At 42.4% G+C, this 22,020-nt stretch overlaps 1 protein-coding gene across 1 annotated transcript in view; it reads right to left on the reverse strand.

Annotated features, from left to right (window-relative positions):
* LOC111977092 (sodium channel protein type 8 subunit alpha-like) overlaps nucleotides 1–20,197 on the reverse strand; it is a 62,408-nt gene extending 42,211 nt beyond the window's left edge. Inside the window, 6 exon segments of the mRNA XM_070448079.1 lie at nucleotides 2,436–2,577; nucleotides 6,675–6,738; nucleotides 6,919–7,140; nucleotides 18,558–18,649; nucleotides 19,576–19,704; nucleotides 20,113–20,197. Coding sequence (XP_070304180.1) covers nucleotides 2,436–2,577; nucleotides 6,675–6,738; nucleotides 6,919–7,140; nucleotides 18,558–18,649; nucleotides 19,576–19,704; nucleotides 20,113–20,192 — 729 coding nt within the window. The 5' untranslated portion in view covers nucleotides 20,193–20,197.
* Between the last annotated feature and the right edge of the window lie 1,823 nt (nucleotides 20,198–22,020).

Raw genomic sequence — 22,020 nt, forward strand, 5'->3', positions numbered from 1 at the left:
CTGTAAAACAGGCAGCATGAGTCGAGACAGAAGCCACAGTGTGAAGATTAGGCTGTAAAACACGTAGCATGAATCGAGCCAGGAGCCACAGTGGGGAGATTAGGCTGTAAAACAGGCAGCATGAGTCGAGCCAGGAGCCACAGTATAGCGATTATGCTGTAAAACAGGCAGCATGAGTTGAGCCAGGAGCCACAGTATGGAGATTATGCTCTAAAACAGGCAGCATGAATCGAGCCAGGAGCCACAGTATAGAGATTATGCTGTAAAACAGGCAGCATGCCAGGAGCCACAGTATGGAGATTAGGCTGTCAAACATGCAGCAGAAGTTGAGCCAGGAGCCACAGTATGTAGATTAAATTGCTGAGCTGTAAAACAGGACAGGACAAAGAGCCATAGTATGAATATGAGAACGCTGAACTGCAAGACAGCATGAGTCGATCCAAGAGCCACAATATGGAAATGAAGCAGCTAGGCTGCAAGACAGTGCGAGTTGAGCCAGGAGAACACAGTATTTATATTAGACTGGAGGATGGGGAGTCTTTCTGTCATACAGTAGCAGGTGGAAGGTGGGAGGGATATCTTTCTCTTGACAGGAATCCAGTGTTCTCTACTAGCGGATGTCCTTGCATGTGTCTGAAATGGCATCCAATACCTATATGTAGTGCACTACTATTGGCCAGTGCCAATGAGGCTCTGGGCAAAAGTAAAGTGCACCAAAAACAAAAATATTGGTGGGTGATTATATATGTTCTATTGTAAATGTTTTTTTGTTGCATATTCCACTCTCCTTGAGACACCAGGTGCTTCTACACCTGCATTGCTTGCTGTTTGGGGTTTTAGGCTGGGTTTCTGTACAGCACTTTGAGATATCAGCTGATGTAAGAAGGGCTATATAAATACTTTGCTTTCGTCAAAGAATCCTCCATTTGCAGCAATTACAGTCTTGCAGACCTTTGGCATTCTAGTTGTCAATTTGTTGAGGTAATCTGAAGAGATTTCACCCCATGCTTCCTGAAGCACCTCCCACAAGTTGGATTGGCTTGATGGGCACTTCTTACGTGCCATACGGTCAAGCTGCTCCCACAACAGCTCAATAGGGTTGAGATCCAGTGACTATGCTGGCCACTCCATTATAGACAGAATACCAGCTGAGTGCTTCATCCCTAAATAGTTCTTGCATAGTTTGGAGCTGTGCTTTGGGTCAATGTCCTGTTGTAGGAGGAAATTGGCTCCAATTAAGCGCCGTCCACAGGGTATGGAATGGCGTTGCTAAATAGAGTAATAGCCGGCCTTCTTCAAGATCCCTTTTACCCTGTACAAATCTCCCACTTCACCACCACCAAAGCACCCCCAGACCATCACATTACCTCCACCATGCTTGACAGATGGCGTCAAGCACTCCTCCAGCATATTTGAATTTTTTCTGCATCTCACGAATATTCTTCTTTGTGATGCAAACACCTCAAACTTAGATTTGTCTGTCCATAACACTTTTTTCCAATCTTCCTCTGTCCAGTGTCTGTGTTCTTTTGCCAATTTTAATCTTTTATTGGCCAGTCTGAGATATGGCTTTTTCTTTGCAACTCTGCCTAGAAGAGCATCCTGGAGTCGCCTCTTCACTGTTGATGTTGAGATGTTGGTGTTTTGCGGGTACTATTTAATGAAGCTGCCAGTTGAGGACTTCTGAGGTGTCTGTTTCTCAAACTAGACACTCTAATGTACCTGTTCTCTTGCTCAGTTGTACACTGCGGCCTCCCACTCCTCTTCTATTCTGGTTTGATCCAGTTTGCGCTGTTCTGTGAAGGGAGTAGTTTACAGCGTTGTACGAGATCTTCCGTTTCTTGGCAATTTCTCGCATGGAATAGCCTTCATTTCTCAGAACAAGAATAGACTGACGAGCTTCAGAAGAAAAATCTTTGTTTCTGGCCATTTTGAGCCTGTAATCAAACCCACAACTGCTGATTCTCCAGATACTCAACTAGTCTAAAGAAGGCCGTTTTATTGCTTCTGTAATCAGAACAACCGTTTTCAGCTGTGCTAACATAACTGCAAAAGGGTTCCTAATGATCAATTAGCCTTTTAAAATTATAAACTTGGATTAGCTAACACAACGTGCCATTGGAACACAGGAGTGATGGTTGCTGATAATGGGACTCTGTACGCCCATGTAGATATTCCATAAAAAATCAGCCGTTTCCAGCTACAATAGTCATTTACAACATTAACAATGTCTACACTGTATTTCTGATCAATTTGATGTTATTTTAATGGGCAACAAAATTGCTTTTCTTTCAAAAACAAGGACATTTCTAAGTGACCCCAAACTTTTGAACGGTAGTGTATACTGTATATCATACTGCATAATGTATTTAATACTGTATATAATACCGTATACCATACTGTATATCATAATTTATACTGTATATCATACTCACCAGCATGTAGAGGTTCTCCCAGAAGTCCTGTGTCATGAGTCTGAAGAGAGCCAGGAAAGCCCATCCAAAGCTATCGAAGCTGGTGTAACCGTAGTTTGGATTCCTCCCAGCTTTCATGCATGTGTAGCCCTCGGGGCAGCGGCTGGGGGGAGAGGAGAGAGGGCCACAGCCATTCAGTGACTCAGCATTATACTGTATACAGTGCATTCGGGAAGTAATCAGACCCCTTCAATTTTTCCACATTTTGTTACATTCCAGCCTTATTTTAAAATTGATTCAATCGTTTTTCCCCCCTCATCAGTCTCCACACAATACCCCATAATTAAAAATCTAAAAATGTTTTTTAGAAATTTTAGCAAATGTATTAAAAATAAGAAACTGAAATATGACATTTACTTTACTCAGTATGTTGTTGAAGCAACTTTGGCAGTGATTACAGCCTTGAGTCTTCTTGAGTATTACACTACAAGCTTGGCACACCTGGATTTGGAGAGTTTCTCCCATTCTTCCCTGCAGATCCTCTCAAGCTCTGTCAGGTTGGATGGGGAGCATCGCTGTACAGCTATTTTCAGAAATCTCCAGAGATGTTCGATCGGGTTCAAGTCCGGACTCTAGCTGGGCCACTCAAGGACATTCAGAGACTTGTCCCAAAGCCACTCATGTGTTGTCTTGGCTGTGTGCTTAGGGTCGTTGTCCTGTTGGAAGGTGAACCTTCGCCCCAGTCTGAGGTCCTGAGCACTCTGGAGCAGGTTTTCATCAAAGATCACTCTGTACTTTGCGCCGTTCATCTTTGCCTTGATCCTGACTAGTCTCCCAGTCCCTGCCGTTGAAAATATCCTCACAGCATGATGCTGCCACCACCATGCTTCACCGTTGGAATGGTGCCAGGTTTCCTCTAAACGTGACGCTTAGCATTTAGGCCAAAGAGTTTAATCTTGGTTAAATCAGACTAGATAATCTTGTTCCTCAAGTCTTTCGTGGGCTGTCAAGTGCCTTTTACTGAGGAGTGGCTGTAACGCTCGTCTTCTTCCTCTTCTGATGAGGAGTAGTATGAAGGATTGGAGGACCAAAATGCAGCATGATGATTATCCATTTTAATAGAATACTTTAACAACGAACAAAAAACAATAAACAGACAAAATGAACGAAGACGAAACAGTCCCGTAACCGTGAACACAACACAGGAAACATAGTAACAGGAACAGGAACAATCACCCACAACCCACAATGACAAAACAGGCTACCTAAAATATGGCTCCCAATCAGAGACAACAAAAAACACCTGCCTCTGAATGAGAACCATAATAGGCCAAACACATAGAAACAGACAAACTTGACATATAACATAGAATTGCCCACTCCTATCACACCCTGACCAAACAAAACATAGAAACATACAACGCAAGCTATGGTCAGGGCGTGACAGTACCCCCCCCCTCCCCAAGTTGCGGACTCTGGCCGCAAAACCTAAACCTATAGGGGAGGGTCTGGGTGGGCATCTGTCCGCAGGTGGCGGCTCTGGTGCGGGACGTGGACCCCACTCCACCATAGTCATTTCCCGCTTCAGTGGCCTCTTTAGAGCGACGACCCGCCGCCGACCTTGGACTGGGAACACTAATAAGGCCCACTGGACTGAGGAGCGCCTTCTGGACTGAAGGGGCACTCCGGACTGAGGGCAGCTCGCGGATGACTGAAGAGCAGCTCCGGACTGAAGGGCAGCTCCGGACTGAAGGGCAGCTCCGGACTGACGGGCGCTCAGGCGCCTCTGGACTGAAGGGCGGCTCAGGCGCCTCTGGACTGAAGGCGGCTCAGGCGCCTCTGGACTGAAGGGCGGCTCAGGCGCCTATGGACTGAGGCGGCTCAGGCGCTCTGGACTGAAGGGCGGCTCAGGCGCCTCTGGACTGAAGGGCGGCTCAGGCGGCTCCTGACTGAAGGGCGGCTCAGGACAGACGGGCGGCTCAGGTGGCTCAGGACAGACGGGCGGCTCACGGCGGCTCAGGACAGACGGGCGGCTCAGGACAGACAGGCGGCTCAGGCGGCTCAGGACAGACGGACGGCTCAGGCGGCGCTGGACAGGAGGGCGGCTCAGGCTGCGCTAGACAGGAGGGCGGCTCAGGACTGCCGAGGCGACTGTAGGCCCTGGTGCGTGGTACCGGCACTGGTGGTACCGGGCTGGGGACACGCACCTCAGGGCGAGTGCGGGGAGGAGGAACAGGGCATACTGGACCCTGGAGGCGCACTGTAGGCCTGGTGGGCGTGGTGCTGGAACTGGGGGCCTGGAACGGGAGGAGGCACCGGATAGACCGGACCGTGGAGGCGCACTGCAGGTCTCGAGCACCGAGCCTGCCACCCTACCTGGCTGAATGGCTCCCCGTAGCCATGCCAGTGCGGCGAGGTTGGAATAGGCCGCACTGGGCTGTGCTGGTGAACCGGGGACACCATGCGTAGGGCTGGTGCCATGTACCCCGGCCCGAGGAGACGCACCGGAGACCAGATGCGTAGAGCCGGCTTCATGGCACCTGGCTCGATGCTCACTCTAGCCCGGCCGATACGAGGCGCTGCTATGTACCGCACGGGCTATGCACACGTACTGGAGACACCGTGCGTATCTCCGCATAACACGGTGCCTGCCCGGACCATCTCTTCTCCACGGTAACGCACGGGGAGTTGGCTCAGGTGTCCTACCTGACTTGGCCACACTCCCCGTGTGCCCCACCCAATACATTTTTGGGGCTGCCTCTCGGGCTTCCTAGCCAGCCGTGTTCCTTCGTAATGCCGGTTCCCTTTTCCTACTGCCTCCGTTTCCTGGCTCCCTCCAAATGTTCCCATGGAAGGCGATCCCTTCCAGCCAGAATCTCCTCCATGTGTAACATCCCTTGCCATCTAGAATGTCTCCCATGTCCATTCCTCTGAGATTTCGGCCGCTGCTGCTGCTGCTGCTGCTGCCGTTACCACGCTGCCTTGGTCCTTTGTGTGGGGTGATCTGTAACGCTCGTCTTCTTCCTCTCTGATGAGGAGTAGTATGAAGGATCGGAGGACCAAAAAATGCAGCGTGATATTATCCATTTTAATAGAATACTTTAACAACGAACAAAAAACAATAAACAGACAAAATGGAACGAAGACGAAAACAGTCCCCGTAACGTGAACACAGTAACAGGAACAGGAACAATCACCCACAACCCACAATGACAAAACAGGCTACCTAAATATGGCTCCAATCAGAGACAACAAAAACACCTGCCTCTGATTGAGAACCATATCAGGCCAAACACATAGAAACAGACAAACTAGACATATAAATAGAATGCCCACTCCTATCACACGCCTGACCAAACAAAACATAGAAACATACAACGCAAACTATGGTCAGGGCGTGACAGTGGCTTCCGTCTGGTCACTCTACCATAAAGGCCTGATTGGTGGAGTGCTGCAGAGATGGTTGTCCTTCTGCAAGGTTCTCCCATCTCCACAGAGGAACTCTGGAGCTCTGTCAAAGTGACCAAAGTGACCTTGGTCACCTCCCGGACCAATGCCCTTCTCCCCCGTATACTCAGTTTGGCTGGGCCGCCAGCTCTAGGAAGAGTCTTGGTGGTTCTAAACTGCTTCCATTTAAGAATAATGGAGGCCACTGTGTTCTTGGGGATCTTCAATGCTGCAGACATTTTTTGGTACCCTTCCTCAGATCTGTGCCTCGACACAAACCTGTCTCGGAGCTCTACGGACAATTCCTTTGACCTCATAGCTTGGTTTTTGCTCTGACATGCACTGTCAACTCTAGGACCCAAGCAACTGCCCAACCAACTGAATTTACCACAGGTGGACTCCGATCAAGTTGCAGAAACATCTCAAGGATGATCAATGGAAACGGAATGCACCTGAGCTCAATTTTAAGTCTCATAGCAAAGGGTCTGAATACTTATGTAAATAAGGAAATTCTGTTTTTTATTTGTAATAGATTTGCAAAAAAATACAGTTTTCGCTTATGGGGTATTGTGTGTAGATTGATCAGGATTTTTTATTTATTTAATCCATTTTAGAATGAGGCAGTAACGTAACAAAACGTGGAAAATGTGAAGGGGTCTGAATACTTTCAAAATGCACTGTACATACAAAAACATCATGGCTGCCGTATCGTACAGTTGTCTGGTTTAATAAAAGGATAAGAGAAGAGTGGGTCTGAAGAGGAGAAGGACAGAAAGACAGACAAGGAGACAGACAGACAGAGTAGGTACTCACCCAGAATCTGAGCTGTTGCCACATAAAAGGGCATCCAATTGTCCAGGCAGGAAGTAGAAATTGGCTGGTGAAAGAAACAAACACACACACACACACAGAACAGCATCAGAATAACATCTCTCTCTAGCTATGTAGAGGGATATAGGACAAAGGTTTCCAGAGAATTGAAACCTTTTGCTATGGTGTGCCACTGTGCCCAAAATAACACAACCCTGGTGTGTTTGACTGTGACTAGGCTACTTACTGTCGTTATTGATGTATTCATTCCAGTCGAAGCCTTTGCTGCCGTTGGCCAAGTAGTTCTCGGTGGAGTTGATTGGCCAAATCACGCATTTTTGCCGTAGGTTGCCCATGAAGAGCTGTAGTCCAATCAGAGCGAAGACACTGAGACAGAAGACCGTGAGGATCATAACGTCTGACAATTTCTTCACAGATTGGATTAGAGCACCGACAATGGTCTTCAGGCCTGGAGAGGGAGAAACACACACACGCACGGACGAACGAACAGACAAACGTACGCACACACGCACAAACCAAAGAGGTGATGCGGAAGGTGTGTATACTTGAAGTGTCTTGAAGTTCCCAAACAAGGTGACTGCGATTTTTTAAAGATGCTATAGCTACAGTACTATACTGTACTATCCTGTATGTTTTACAGCCATTCCTTCATCAGACAGTATTCAACTTACAGTATATTGTTTGAAGGGAATGGATTGTTATGAGCAGCCATTATAATACGCATATTAAAACCTAATGCCTGAGCTGGGTATTTAATCACATACAATACGAATGTAAATGTTATCAGTATAATACACAGTTTGTATTTAAGCATTAAGGCCTGGGGGGGTGTGGTATATGGCCAATATACCATGGCTAAGGGCTGTTCTTAAGCACGATGCAACGCAGAGTGCCTGGACACAGCCCTTAGCCGTGGTACATTGGCCATATATCACAAACCCCTGAGGTGCCTTATTACTATTATAAATGGGTTACCAATGTAGTTAGAGCAGTAAAAATGTTTTGTCATACCCCTGGTATACAGTCTGATTTACCACGGCTGTCTGCCAATCAGCATTCAGGGCTCAAACCACCCAGTTTAAAATATGTTATATGTTATGTACAGAACATTCGGAAAGTGTTCAGACCCCTTCCCTTTTTCCACATTTTGTTACGTTACAGCCTTATTCTAAAATGGATTAAATAAAAACATCTACACACAATAGTGAAAAAGGGTTTTTAGGAAGTTTTGCAAATGTATTAAAAATAAAAAACAGAAATATCTTATTTACATAAGTATTCAGACCCTTTGCTATGAGACTCGAAATTGAGCTCAGGTACATCCTGTTTCCATTGATCATCCTTGAGATGTTTCTACAACTTGATTGAAGTCCACCTGTGGTAAATTCAGTTGATTGGACATGATTTGGAAAGGCACACACCTGTCTATATAAGGTCCCACAGTTGACAGTGCATGTCAGAACAAAAACCAAGCCATGAGGTCGAAGGAATTGTCCGTAGAGCTCCGAGAAAGGATTGTGTCGAGGCACAGATCTGGGGAAGGGTACCAAAAAATGTCTGCAGCATTGAAGGTCCCCAAGAACACAGTGGCCTCCATCATTCTTAAATGGAAGAAGTTTGGAACCGCCAATACTCGTACTATAGCTGGCTGCCCGGCCAAACTGAGCAATCAGGGGGAGAAGGGCATTGGTCAGGGAGGTGACCAAGAAACCGATGATCTGACAGAGCTCCAGAGTTTCTCTGTGGAGATGGGAGAACCTTCCAGAAGGATATCCATCTCTGCAGCACTCCACCAATCAGGCCTTTATGGTAGAGTGACCAGACAGAAGCCACTCCTCAGTAAAAGTCTCGACACCCCGCTTGGAAAAAGGCACCTAAAGGACTTTCAGACCATGAGAAACAAGATTCTCTGGTCTGATGAAACCAAGATTTAACTATTTGGCCTGAATGCCAAGTGTCACGTCTGGAGGAAACCTGGCACCATCCCTACGGTGAAGCATGGTGGTGGCAGCATCATGCTGTGAGGATGTTTTTCAGCTGCACGGACTGGGAGACTAGTCAGGATCGAGGGAAAGATGAACGGAGCAAAGTACAGAGAGATCCTTGATGAAAACCTGCTCCAGATCGCTCAGAACCTCAGACTGGGGCGAAGGTTCACTTTCCAACAGGACAACGACCCTAAGCACATAGCCAAGACAACGCAGGAGTGGCTTCGGGACAAGTCTCTGAATGTCCTTGAGTGGCCCAGCCAGAGCCGGGACCTGAACCCGATCGAACATCTCTGAGAGAACCTGAAAATAATTGTGAAGCGACATTCCCCATCCAACCTGACAGAGCTTGAGAGGATTTGTAGAGAAGACTGGGAGAAACTCCCAAATACAGCTGTGGCCAAGCCTGTAGCGTCATACCCAAGAAGACTCGAAGCTGTAATTGCTGCCAAAGGTGCTTCAACATATTAGTGAGTAAAGGAGCAGAATACTTATGTAATGTGCACTCAGTTTTTAATTTTACATTTGCAAAATGTCTAAAAACATTTTTTTGCTTTGTATTATGGGGTATTGTTTGTAATTGATGAGGGTAAAAAAATTTATTCAATTTTAGAATAAGGCTGTAAAGTAAAATGTGGAAAAAGTCAGGGGTCTGAATACTTTCCCGAATGCGCTTCGTAAACTGATTATACAAAACATTAAGAACACTGTTCTTTCCATGTCATAGAGTGACCAGGTAAATACAGGTGAAAGCTATGATCCCTTATTGATTGTCACTTGTTAAATCCACTTCAATCAGTGTAGATGAAGGTTAAATAATTATGTTTAAGCCCTGAGACAACTGACACATGCATTGTGTATGTGTGCCATTCAGAGGGTGGATGGGCAAGACAAAAAATATAAGTGCCTTTCACGGGTATGGTAGTAGGTGCCAGGCACACAGGTTTGTGTCAAGAATTGCAACGCTGCTGGGTTTTTCAGGCTCAAGTTTCCCCTATGTATCAAGAATGCTCCACCATTCAGCCAACTTGACACAACTGTAGGAAGCATTGGAGAAACATGGGCAATATCCTTGTGGAATGCTTTTGACACTTTGTAGAGTCCATACCCCCATCAAATTTAGACTGTTTGAGGGCAAAAGGTTTTGTGGGGGGGGGGGGGGGGGGTCAACTCAATATTAGGAAGGTGTTCCTAATATTTGTTATACTCAGTGTATATCAAAAAGGTAAAATTGTCTTTAAGAAGGTGGACTGAAAAACGGACATTTGATTAAGTCTTGGCAAATAGAATACTGAAAGTAGTTTCATTAACATAATCACAGAAATCCCACTTAAATTTACATTTCATTGGTTAAAGACAGTCAAACTTTAGACAAATTTTAACAACTGAACACATACAACACATTTTAAAATACAAAACGAACAAGAAATACTAAAGAGCCATCCCCCTCTGTTCTGAGCTTCAGTATTGAGACACTCAATGGCTTTATACAGTTAGTCAGAGAAAAATATGACAGAGATAATATATCACTATTGAATCAGGAAGAGATATCACTATTGAACCAGGAAGAGACCTATAGTATCTTGCCTTTCAAAAGATTTGCACTTCTAGCCAGCAGGGCCAATGGTGGATTACACCTGAACTAGAGGGGGAGGACGAAACAGAACAGTGAAAATCCATAAGAAAGAAAGGAAAAGAAAGAAAGAAAGGAAGCACAGCAGCACAACAAGGGGGCCATGATAAGAGGACAGAGGCACAAGCAGGCAGGAAGTCGAAACCAACCACATGCAAGTAATTTAAACTCCAAGGCTGAACAGAAACAATTCAATGCCATTGCCACTCTGGGGCCTTTCCTTTCTTCTTTTCTTGTATTTTAGTGTCGTTAGGTCGAAGCACAGACTCTTACCCCTTCTTAGCCCAACCCTACTACAGACTCTTTCTCCAAACCTACAGCGCTTTACTGAAGACAGAATCATATTATTTTACCTTCAGGACAGGCATCATCCTCAGGCAGAACTCACAGTGGCTGAAGCAATGAGTCCATAAAGTGCAGGAGGATTCCAAAAATTTTCGGAACCGGAATGTCTCTTACTCTTGAAACCGGAAAGTCCCCTCAAACATGGAACTGAAACGCCTGAGGGACTTCTGTTGACTCTTTACATTAGGGGTTCTTAAACCTTTTCAACTCGAGACGCAAATGTGAAATTGAACATCGGTGACCCAAATTGTCATCCAACAACCCAAATTAAGAACAAAATAGGGTGTGATTATAGATGTATTCTCATAACTCGCGACTAACCTCTCACATACCCAGGGCCCATTTTTGGTTTAGGCCAAGCCTGCACTAGTGGTACAACAGGCTTGGCCTCTCATTCTATAATATGCTCCCATCTTATGGTGTGTTCAAGACAGCTCGGAACTCAGAACTCGGAACAAGGAAATCTCAGAACACTGACGTCAGTGCATTCAATAGAACTGGGAACTCTGAAAAAAAAGAGCTCAGACTGTGAAAAAAGTTTTTAACTGTCATCCAACTTGGAATTACAAATTGGAAACTCTGGCATCTTCCTAGAGTCACGACTTCTCCGACATGAAGAGATCACTGACGACACCATTTTTCATAGTCTGAGATTTTTTCCAGAGTCCCCAGTTGTCTTGAACGCATCAAAAAACTAAACCACTACGATGCAGACTAGTGGGAAAAAATGGACCACTAACAAGGCGTCATGCACCTAATGAATATATCATTGACATAATAAGAAACAATTTCTTCTATATTTTCAGTGACGCTCCTGAGTGAATTTAATTCATACATAATAAAATATATTTATTCTTAATGGCCTTGCCCGAATACCCATACTTGCGGTCTAAATAGTAAGCATTTTGGGTATGCGAAAATAATGTTTTTTAGTATATAAAGTTTAAAAGAAAATGGTATGCTTTAAATGCCAGGAGGTCATAATCTTTTCGGCTTTTCATGTTATTGAGGAAGAGAATTGTCTTTTCATACCCACGTGTATTTGACAACAGCTGATAATCATCTGATAATCAGATAAGAGGACGCGCTATACCAAAATTAAGGAATGGTGGGAAACAACATTAGATGATGCATTCTAAGGAGGAACGTGGGCTACCTAACCCCCTTCCTATAATTCTCACAAAAACCACTTGATGTCACCAATTTTATTTGGAACACTTTCCCTTCCCAGCAAAACAATTTTGAGGTAAATGTATCTAATATTTCATAATTTAAGAAAAAGTAATATATAATCTAATTAAGTTATACATACCATTAGGGGAGCCTAAACATTTATAATTTCCTTGTTTAATAAAGCAGTACAATTTAAGGTGAGTATGATAGGAGCAATCAAATGCAAGTCTATGGTACATAAATAAAATAAAAAATTGGGACATGATTTGGTGCAGAAATTAAAGGAGGCACCTTACACCCAAAACCTCATCGTAGTGAGGATATATACTGTGCCTTCGGAAAGTGTTCAGACCCATTGACTTTTTCCACATTTTGATACGTTACAGCCTTATTCTAAAATGGATTAAATTAAAAAAAGATCCTCAGCAATCTACACACGATACCTCATAATGACAAAGCGAAAACAGGTTTTTTGATTTTTATTTTATTTACATACCTTATTTACATAAGCATTCAGATCTTTTGCTATGAGACTCGAAATTGAGCTCAGGTGCATCCTGTTTCCATTGAGCATCCTTGAGATGTTTCTACAGTTGACATTGCATGTCAGAGAAAAAACCAAGCCATGAGGTCAAAGGAATTGTCCGTAGAGCTCCGAGACAGGATTGTGTCGAGACACAGATCTGGGGAAGGGCACCAAAACATGTCTACAGCATTGAAGATCCCTAAGAACATAGTGGCCTCCATCATTCTTAAATGGAAGCAGTTTGGAACCACCAAGACTCTTCCTATAACTGGCCGCCAGGCCAAACTGAGCATACGGGGGAGAAGGGCATTGGTCCGGGAGGTGACCAAGAACTTGATGGTCACTCTGACAGAGCTCCAGAGTTGTAGAGATGGGAGAACCTTCCAGAAGGACAACCATCTCTGCAGCACTCCATCAATCAGGCCTTTATGGTAGAGTGACCAGACGAAAGCCACTCCTCAGCAAAAGGCACATGGCAGCCTGCTTGGAGTTTGCCAAAAGGCACCTAAAGACTCTCAGACAATGAGAAACAAGATTCTCTGGTCTGATGAAACTAAGATTGAACTATTTGGCCTGAATGCCAAGCGTCACGTCTGGAGGAAATCTGGCACCATCTCTACGGTGAAGCATGGTGGTGGCAGCATCATGCAGTGGGGATGTTTTTAACCGGCAGGGACTGGGAGACTAGTCAGGATCGAGGCAAAGTTGAACGGAGGTAAGTACAGAGAGATCCTTGATGAATACCTGCTCCAGAGTGCTCAGGACCTCAGACTGGGGCGAAGGTTCACTTCCAACAGGACAACAACCCTAAGCACACAGCCAAGACCACGCAGGAGTGGCATCAGGACAAGTCTCTGAATGTCCTTGAGTGGCCCAGCTAGAGTCCGGACTTGAACCCGATCTCTGGAGAGACCTGAAAATAGCTGTGCAGCAACGCTCCCCATCCAAGAAGACAGAGCTTGAAATGATCTGCAAATAATGGGAGAAACTCCCCAAATACAGGTGTACCAAGCTTGTAGCGTCATACCCAAGAAGACTTGAGGCTGTAGTCACTGCCAAAGGTGCTTCAACAAAGTACTGAGTAAAGGAACTGAACACTTATGTAAATGTCATATTTTTTATAAATTCGCAAAAACGTCTAAAAAACTGTTTTTGCTTTGTCATTATGAGGTATTGTGTGTAGATTGATGAGGGGGGGAAATTATTTAATACATTTTAGAATAAGGCAGTAGCCTAACAAAATGTGGAAAAAAGTCAAGAGGTCTGAATACTTTCCTAAAGGCACTGTATAGTAACGTGTGATGCCATTTTGTTTCAATATTTGATAAAAATAAAATACCTACACTGTACAGGGGTTACCATGAATTTGGCAGTAAAATGTGGTATTTCATATTACATGGTATCAAAGCAAGTCATGTGTAATGACAGTATTTTACTGTAATTACAAGGGATTGGTGCAAGCAGGTTGGCTGCTAAGTCAAGTGTTTACAAACATTACAGCATATTAATGAATATTTGGTGTTTTATATCAATTGCACTTCTAGAGGCCTTAACAAAGGCTTCCAAACTTGCAGCGACTACAGGGAAAACAAACCAAAAGGACATGGCAAAATGCTCAACCATTTAAGGTTTAAGACGCTGCCACTCCAATCTGTCCCCTGTAAATGTTTAATTGATGGGGCACTGTAACCACATACGAATGAAATTGGTACAGCATTCTCACTTAAGGGTGCAACAAATATAGCCTCTTACAAGGCACGCCTCAAAATATGTTAATGCATCAGTAAAAACAATACCATGCACTCACTAGCGGTCAAAAGGTTTTTGGCACTGCAAAAATAAGGTATAGTACTGTATTCTGTGGGGTGAAATTACAGAACAATTCGAAATACGGCAATTATTTCCCAGGCCACAACATTTTCCCACAATGCACCATAATTTACAGTATGCTGCAATAAAACGTATTTTACTGTTGATAATACAAAACATTACTGTATAATTTACAGTTTTCCGTTAGGGTGTAGACTTTAGTTTTTAAGAGTTAACTACAAAAATATATATATTTAAATATATTTCAATACATTAATTTTAACTCGACAGAGGGTGAAAACGCTGCTTTTCCGAAAAATATATATTTTATTAAACAACAAAAAATGTGTTAACAGTAGCCACTGATTTCCCTTCATAGTTTGTTTGCCTAAGTATACTCATCATCACATACTTAATTATTACCAAACTTTACATTTTTGAGCAAGCAATTAGACATTGTTCTTAAGGGGGGCAAGTTACCACAAGCTATGGATGAGTCTAGTATGTTAATATTTGTTGCTTACTGCATACATTTTTACTACACAGTTCTTTCTAAAAAATATGTAGTATGATTAGCACACATTAAGTAGTTTTAGTAAGTGGTAGGCGAGACTTCGGACACGGACATTGACTATTATCCAGACAGCGTTTACTTTAAATTAATCTGAGATAAATATTTGTTTATTTTTGGCACCTCACTGCTTTGACATCAACTGAGTTGTCAATACAACAGATTCCCCCAAAAATGTTCCATCAAAATAAGAGAAAACCGCAGTTACTCTTTTCTGTGAGAAGAACAATAACCCAGTGAGTAAACAGGTTAAAATGACATCATTACAACCAGAAACAGGTCATCATGATGTCATTTCATCATGAAGTTATCATTAGGTAATTTCAACCAGTTTTGCCCAGCTTTGCCTGCTGAGGATAAAGAACCACATTTGACCATCCTTCATATATCATATCATATACAGTACCAGTCAAAAGTTCGGACACACCTACTCATTCAAGGGTTTTTCTTTATTTTTACTATTTCCTACATTGTCGAATAATAGTGAAGACATCAAAACTATGAAATAACACATTTGGAATCATGTAGTAACCAAAAAAGTGTTAAACAAATCCAAATAGATTTTAGATTTTAGATTCTTCAAAGTAGCCACCCTTTGCTTTGATGACAGCTTTGCACACTCTTGGCATTCTCTCAACCAGCTTCACCTGGAATGCTTTTCCAACAACCTTGAAGGAGTTGCCACATATGCTGAGCACTTGTTGGCTGCTTTTCCTTCACTCTGCGGTCCAACTCATCCCAAACCATCTCAATTGGGTTGAGGTCGGGTGATTGTGGAGGCCAGGTCATCTGATGCAGCACTCCATCACCCGCCTTCTTGGTCAAATAGCCCTTACACAGCCTGGAGGTGTGTTGGGTCATTGTCCTGTTGAAAAACAAATGATAGTACCACTAAGCGCAAACCAGATGTGATGCCGTATCGGTGCAGAACGCTGTGCTAGCCATGCTGGTTAAGTGTGCCTTGAATTCTAAATAAATCACTGACAGTGTCACCAGCAAAGCACCCCCAAACCATCACACCTCCTTCTCCATGCTTCACTGTGGGAACCACACATGCAGAGATCATCCTTTCACCTACTCTGCATCTCACAAAAACACGGCAGTTGGAACCAAAAATCTCATATTTGGACTCCAGACCAAAGGACAGATTTCCACCTGTCCATTGCTCGTGTTTCTTGGCCCAAGCAAGTCTCTTGTTATTATTGGTGTCCTTTAGTAGTGGTTTCTTTGCAGCAATTCGACCATGAAGGCCTGATTCACGCAGTCTCCCCTAAACAGTTGATGTTGAGATGTGTCTGTTACTTGAACTCCGTGAATAATTTATTTGGGCTGCAATCTGAGGTGCAGTTAACTGTAATGAACTTATCCTCTGCAGCAGAGGTAACTATGTGTCTTCCTTTCCTATGTCGGTCCTCATGAGAGGCAGATTCATCATAGCGCTTGATGGTTTTTGCAACTGCACTTGAACAAACTTTCAAAGTTCTTGACATTTTCAAGATTGACTGACCATGTCTTAAAGTAATGATGGAATGTCGTTTATCTTTGCTTATTTGAGCTGTTCTTGCCATAATATGGACTTGGTCTTTTAGCAAATAGGGCTATCTTCTGTATACCTCCCCTACCTTGTCACAACACAACTGTTCCTTAAGAAGGAAAGAAATTCCACAAATGAACTTTTAACAAGGCACGGCTGTTAATTTAAATGCATTCCAGGTGACTACCTCATGAAGCTGGTTGAGAGAATGCCAAGAGCTGTCATCAAGGCAAAGGGTGGCTACTTTGAAGAACCTCAAATCTAAAATATATTTGGATTTGTTTAACACTTTTTTGGTTACTACATGATTCCATTTGTGCTATTTCATAGTTTTGATGTTTTCACTATTATTCCACAAACTGGAAAATAGTAAAAATAAAGAAAAACCCTTGAATGAGTGGGTGTGTCCAAACTTTTGACGGGTACTGTTTGTACTATAGGTACAGTATGAGTTGACTCAATTAAAGGTTAGTGGGTCATTCAGTCCCACCATCAGCATTCTACAACGCTTTAGAATATCAGCAGAAAATATGCTCTGTTCTACTTTCTTGTCAAGTATTATTTCTAAAAATGTATCATCAAAATAAACAAAACAACAATCGAAAACTGGAAAAACAAACGATTTCAATGCCATTTTGATATCAGCCAAGCTTCTTGGTAGGCTAATACTGTAAAGCAAGTGACTAAAAAGCATCATGCAGCATAAAATATGTCCACAAACTAGGCTTGGCAGTCTTCATCAATAATAGATATATTCACAGCCATATATATAGAGAGTTCACAGCCATAAGTTCCGAGACACCACTTTTTCCTCCATAGCGATTATTAAGTGATTATTAATGCTTCCGTTTGTGCTGTTTATTTATTTAATTTAACTTGTTTAAAAAATATATATATATATCCCCAATTTCGTGATATCCAATTGCGATCTTATCTTGCAACTCCCCAACGGGCTGGGGAGAGGCAAAGGTCGAGTCATGCGTGCTCCGAAACATGACCTGCCAAACCGCGCTTCTTAACACCCGCCCAACACGGAAGTCAGCCGCACCAATATGTTGGAGGAAACACCGTTCAACTGACGACCGAAGTCAGCCTGCAGGCACCCTGCCCGTCACAAGGAGTCGCTAGACCGCGATGAGCCAAATAAAGCCCTCCCCTAACAACGCTGGGCCAATTGTGCGCTGCCCTACCGGACTCCCGGTCACAGCTGGTTGTGACACAGCCCGGAATCGAACCTGGGTCTGTAGTGACGCCTCAGACCACTGCGCCACTTAGGAGGCTGTTTATTTCTGATAGTTTTCAAAACCTATTAAGACGTCCAGTGAAAGCAGATATGCAATTTGTTGAAGCTACAACACGTTATCCAGAATGCTAATCACTAAAAAAGTCTGTTCAATTCGCTGCTCTGTTTTGCTTGTTTACAGTGGGTCATAAAAGTTCTATAATGGAGGCTAAAATGGCAGCCGTTCTAAAACCTGGTCTAACTCTCTATATATATGTTTCTGGATATATTCTGTGGGCTGTCGCTAAGAGCTATGTCAGCTCTCAACTTGACGTCAACATACTCTAACTTTCTTCTTTAAGTCAGATACATAGAGTAAAATTCGGAAATGTCCATCCTTTGATATAAATAATGTAAATGGATTTGGTTAATTGAATCTTTTCTTCCAAGCCAATTATCAAGTTATTTTTGTATTATATGAATAATTATCTTCATCTTCCGAAAAACCTGGAGGCTTTTTCCAATGGTGAAAGTACTATGGGTGAGCTTTACTGTAGCTGATGAGCTCAACTGTCTTCGACAAAGTGTATAGTACAGCGAATTAGGAACGGTTAGTTAACTATAAGCTATTCCTTATGTTAAGCTAAAGAAAAATGTATCCCATATATAATCAACATATATATTTGACTTTGTCTCTGGTTGTATTCTAGTGATATGCTATCGGACTGGTACTGTCAGTGTCCCTTTCTTTATAATAGCCATTTGCAGTGGCTTACAGCTATTTCTGAGGGGGACCACAGCTGCCTTGGAAACTAGAGCCTTATTTAGGATGAGAGTTTTAGTAGAAGAGAGTGCAGACACGTTGGAGGGCCCTGGAGTAGACTGCAAAGCCTATCAAAAATGTATTAGTACCATTTTTGATAATTTTGGAAAAATAAAAATAAAAAATGATTATTATTTCCAAATCTTTTTTTTGTTGCTTAAAAATTATAATAATAGTGAGTATAAGAAAAGTAAAAGGGTGAGATATAAGTATCAGCCTTAGTGTTTAAACTGAATCTCACCTGGTATGACAGAGATAGTTTTCAATGCTCGGAGAACTCTGAATGTTCTCAGCGCAGAGACATTGCCCAGGTCCACAAACTCTGTTATATATCTGTAAACAGGGGAAGGATCACACACAAACAAACACCAATGACAAAACCACACGCAAGAGCACCACAACACCACCACGCACGCACCGAACCAGGAAGTAACCACGACGCCACTCACAGAGCCTGTCCACTGAAGGGGAGGAAAGGAAAAAGGAAAGAAAAAACACGACCCACAATACACCTAACACTGACCCCATGGACCAAACCCCCATCCCCCATCCTGTCTTACCTGGAATTACAGAAATAGTTTTCAATGCCCTCAACACTCTGAACGTGCGCAGAGCTGAGACATTGCCTAGGTTTACAAACTCTGTTATATACCTGCAGAATCAAATCAAAGTTACAAACTCTTGTTATTTACACACAGATACAATCACAAATGTAGTGGTTCAACAGAAACACTTCTTGATGTTTAAGACATTGAAAGCCCAAGTCGCTGAACTAGTTCTACGTATCATCAAAAACATGGTAGCATATAGTTATAAATAGTTAGCGTTATAGTTAGTTTGTAAAAATGTAATGTATTAGTAATTATACATCTAAATACATCTATATCATGTCAAATCCAACACGGTGAGAGCAAATTGGAAGAGAAAAATGGAGATTGAGAGAGAGAGAGAGAGAGAGAGAGAGAGAGAGAGAGAGAGAGAGAGAGAGAGAGAGAGAGAGAGAGAGAGAGAGAGAGAAAGAAAGAGAAAATGGGGGAGAAATAAGGAAGTATGCAGGAACAGTCAGGAACCTTCTGAAAACACCTGATTGAACCACTCTTTCCCAAAGTAAAGAGAAAGAAAGAAAGACTGGACAGTTCTGGACAGTAAAAATAACTTGAGATGTATTTATGCTCTACTCAATGATCTCCCACAGTAATAATGCTAAGTATTTCTTATAAGAAGGAACAGGTAGGTATGTATAGGAGTCTGATACTTACGCCATAGAAATGACCATGAAATCCAGCCAGTTCCATGGATCCCTTAGGAATGTAAACCCATCTATACAGAATCCTCGAGCGACAATTTTTACAAGAGATTCAAACGTATAAATCCCTGTGAACGTGTACCTGGAAGACAGAAGCATGGAAGCGTGATCAGAATTAGCAATTTATCAAATCCATGAACAACAAAGAGCTTTTATCTGTTGAAATGATGCACTGGTAGTACACTAAGGCATCGTCCGAATACCCAACTTGCGTTCTAGATAGAAGCCAATTTGGGTATGCGAAAATAGAACGTTTTATAGTATGTGGAATTGAGTATGGCCTAATTGGCAGTATTTAATTTTATTACACGGTATGTAGTTTTAGTAAGTAGTAGGCAAGAAAGATTTCAGACACAACCTACGACTTTTAGTGCGGTTAGTAATACACCAATGATAAAATTGAACTGATGTTGGTTGAGACATGCATAATAAACTTGTTCTAGTATTTACTATGTACTTGTGTAGATAAATATAATAAACATGTACTTACTCTACTTGTTTGGACCACTCAGGAGGATCACTAAAAGTCATGAATATACAGTTGGTCAAAATAGTACACATAATGATCATGCTGAAAAGAGTGGGGAAACGAATTAAGGAAAAGTCCAGAGATTCACAGTGGGAAACAAACCAAAAATGTCATCCAAAACAGTTTACTATCTATCACATTACGTTTGATGGTAATCTTCCACTCAGTTCATGCAGATTATGCACACTCTTTTCACTATCTCTCATAGGAACATGACTGTATGGATGACTCTACAGAAGTGGTGCAAATTGCAGTCCCACCCCAAAAAACTATTAAAAAACCAGTCACGTCTCCAAACTTAGGACATATATTTACATCATGGTACAGTACTGTATGTTCTAATTCAACCAAAGGCTATTACAAACATATTGTTAGGTTAAAATAGTACAAAGTCATTGTTTATATACCTATTTCTATTGAGTGGTGGCTGTGCATGGCTCTCTTTTACTTCTTCACTATGTTTCGGTAGCGACACATTTTGTGGGGCGGTAAGGAATTCAGGTAAATATTTCAAATATGCAATACAAACAAAGTGTGTGAGTACTCTAAATTATATATTGGAAGACGTGTGCTGAAAGTTTTGGGAAAATAGGATCCAAGTTGTGTTATTCTTTGCACCCCTTCTGTAGAATGGCCCATATCCTACTACTGTAGTACTACTGAACCATACCACTACATACTATAAATACAGATTTAGGATCTTAATTTGATCACCCTGTTGCAGGAGAACTTTCCTGCAATGCAGGATATTTAAAACTTGTAGTGTATGTGACGATTAAAAAGGCTTCTGAAGTTTGCAATTTCCATTTGGAAAATTCAGACTTGATTTTTCCTTACGAAAAATGTATCAAACCCTACAAAAAATGTTCATTAATTATAATTTCCTGTTGCTGCAGGATAATGTTCCTGCTGTAGCAAACTGGCTCAAATTAAAATCCTACATCTGTAGAACTATTCATACATCTGCAAAACGCAAGAATGAACACATCGATCTAGCTTACAGTATATCCTAATGGACTTTTCATAGTAGATGAACTTAACACTAACTGAAATACTAGTACAATGGGTTAAGTGTGTCTACAGGTCACATATAGGTTCCCTCTAAAACCATTGTTTCCCATGAAATATTTATCTAACATATAGGTGGTGGGAGTGGACAGCACCCTATTCCCTTTATAGACCCCTATGGGCCCTGGTCAAACATAGTGCACTATAATGGTGCCCTTTGGGATGTAACCATGAACCATACTGCACTATACCTTTCAAGACCAACAAGGCTTCACCACAGGAAAAAATATGTGGTTGTGTGAAGGAAACTCCAATGTCAGCAGTAGAGCAACCAGGGATGTATTTCAATAATCTAAAGTGACTTCTTCTCCTCTATGTCTCCTTTCCTTTATCTGCACTGATCTCAAAACAGGCCATGTGAACATCAAAACGGAGTCTATTTAGCAATGAATTACATCTCACCTGTCTAGTGGTTTAATGACAAAGAGAAGAGAAGTGACCAGTAGGAGACAAGGAGAGGACACATCTTCGGACTATTGAGATGCAACCCTGATGTGTCAGCAGACCCACATGGCAGGCTGTGATTGGTGCTGAGTGGGAAGTCCAATCTAGGAAGTGACTGACATGATCAAACTACTCAAGATAGGATTAACCTTGAAGTAGTAGGCCTTATAGTACCAACACAATGGAGGTTTACAATAACTAAGACTCATCAGGACCGTATTCACAAAACGTCTCACACTTGTGGGTGCATGGACGGATTGTGTGTCAAATACACATTTTGTAACTGGATATGTCTATACATCTACCTGTCGAGTCTGTAGCGATATATAATGTCTATAATCAGTGCCCAGGTCAGGA

This window comes from Salvelinus sp. IW2-2015, linkage group LG17 (genome assembly GCF_002910315.2).
Source record: "Salvelinus sp. IW2-2015 linkage group LG17, ASM291031v2, whole genome shotgun sequence".
NCBI lineage: Eukaryota > Metazoa > Chordata > Actinopteri > Salmoniformes > Salmonidae > Salvelinus > Salvelinus sp. IW2-2015.